At 37.6% G+C, this 1507-nt stretch overlaps 2 protein-coding genes across 2 annotated transcripts in view; one reads left to right on the top strand and one right to left on the bottom strand.

Annotated features, from left to right (window-relative positions):
* The first annotated feature begins 255 nt into the window (after positions 1-255).
* LOC107577696 (rod cGMP-specific 3',5'-cyclic phosphodiesterase subunit beta) lies at positions 256-1324 on the top strand. The gene is made up of 4 exons (XM_016263745.1): positions 256-450; positions 736-825; positions 931-1071; positions 1178-1324. Exons 1-4 carry the CDS (start codon positions 370-372, stop codon positions 1307-1309), a joined length of 444 nt encoding a protein of 147 aa, XP_016119231.1. The 5' UTR covers positions 256-369; the 3' UTR covers positions 1310-1324.
* Positions 1325-1507, bottom strand: part of atp5me (ATP synthase membrane subunit e) — a 9172-nt gene continuing 8989 nt past the window's right edge. Inside the window, exon 4 of the mRNA XM_016263744.1 lies at positions 1325-1403. Within this exon, the coding sequence (XP_016119230.1) occupies positions 1325-1403 (79 nt within the window). The remainder of the gene's footprint in view (positions 1404-1507) is intronic.

Genomic DNA, 1507 nt, shown 5'->3' with positions numbered 1-1507 from the left:
TACTTTAGATCGGTCGTGGGCCCTGTGTCTCACCTGGTTGCCCGTAGATGGCAAAATTGCCCAGAGTTGCATGGCAACATTGCTCAAAAAGTTGCCCCATGTATCATCAGCCTAACAATAACTAATGGGGCCTTATTGTTAAGTGTTACTAAAAAATATTTTCATCTACTTTCTAATATCCATTCTAATATCTAATTAATCCATTAGCAATAATGTCAGATAAATGTGCAAGTTAGTATAAATGTGCAGGGACAGTGTGTAATGTGCATGACAAAACTGACCTTGCTTTCACTGTAGGATAGTCACTTCAGCTCATTCGTTGATGAACTTACTGAATACACCACACGCAACATCCTGGCTGCACCCATCATGAATGGCAAAGACATAGTAGCCGTCATTATGGCTGTCAACAAGACTACTGGTCCCCATTTCACAGATGAAGATGAGGATGTAAGTCTGTCTGCTGTTTGTGTCCACCACTAATATTAATACAGTCTATAGTGGACTCAAAAAGAATTTGGACACAGTTTAAAATAGCACATTTTAAATGAGTAAACAAAATGAAGACAAGTATTTACCACATTTTAATTGGCAATAATGCCTTAATGAGTTACAAAATTAAGAGTTACTTATTTTATAAAATGAGAGAGTAAAGACATACTTGCATATACTGAGACAGTAAAGCATACTTGGCATTGAGTTACTTACTTTTTTCTAAATCTCTTTTTCCAAAAGCTTTTTTTAAAGTATCTGAAAGTTGGCTCTCTGAACCTGAAGATTTTTCATCTGAGCTACCTTCATAACTGTGAAACACGAAAAGGACAGGTCAGTCTGCATAAGCTTGCAAAAACTAGCTATAGGTGATGAAATTGTAAAACCTGAATTGAACAATATATAAATAAATGCGTTTTTCATATATCTCATGCATAGCTGCTGTTGTGGTCAGCTAACAAGGTCTTTGAAGAGCTCACAGACATTGAACGACAGTTTCACAAAGCTTTGTACACCGTACGAGCCTATCTCAACTGTGACAGGTACTCTGTGGGCCTACTGGACATGACCAAGGATAAGGTATGTCAATCACTATAATTGCTGAAAGCAACAGAGACTTCATGCTTGATTTAGATGCTCTCCTGTCTCTTTCTAAGACTGGCCCGGTGGTTTTATTCTCTTGCAGGAGTTCTTTGATATTTGGCCTGTGTTGATGGGAGAGCAGCCACCTTATTCTGGCCCTGTTACTCCAGATGGAAGGGTAAGCTGCATTTTTTTTTTTACAATTCAAATTACCCCAAAATCTAAATTGTTTTAACATGTGCGAGTACTCTTATGTCATTGCAAATCCATTTTTTGCAATGGGACTTTCTTGTGTCCCAGTTTGGAGCTTATTTTCCAAACAGTGACATCTGTGGTCACCATTCACTTTTGTTATATATAAGAGAGCAGCTTGGACATTTGGGACATTACTTATTTTTTGTGAAAGAAAGTCATATAGATGTGGAATGGCATA

This window comes from Sinocyclocheilus grahami, unplaced genomic scaffold, assembly GCF_001515645.1.
Source record: "Sinocyclocheilus grahami isolate Dianchi unplaced genomic scaffold, SAMN03320097.WGS_v1.1 scaffold6886.1, whole genome shotgun sequence".
Classification (NCBI taxonomy): domain Eukaryota; kingdom Metazoa; phylum Chordata; class Actinopteri; order Cypriniformes; family Cyprinidae; genus Sinocyclocheilus; species Sinocyclocheilus grahami.
Note: the sequence above shows the minus strand (reverse complement) of the source record. Positions and strands in the feature narration are given on the sequence as shown.

Bases quoted from the DNA above. Each gene is read 5' to 3' on its own strand.
- LOC107577696 (XM_016263745.1), top strand. From the start codon at position 370: ATGAATGGCAAAGACATAGTAGCCGTCATTATGGCTGTCAACAAGACT. The intron at 451-735 runs GTAAGTCTGTCT...TTTTTCCAAAAG, and splicing joins TCACAGATGAAGATGAGGAT to CTTTTTTTAAAGTATCTGAA. The intron at 1,072-1,177 runs GTATGTCAATCA...ATTCTCTTGCAG, and splicing joins TGGACATGACCAAGGATAAG to GAGTTCTTTGATATTTGGCC.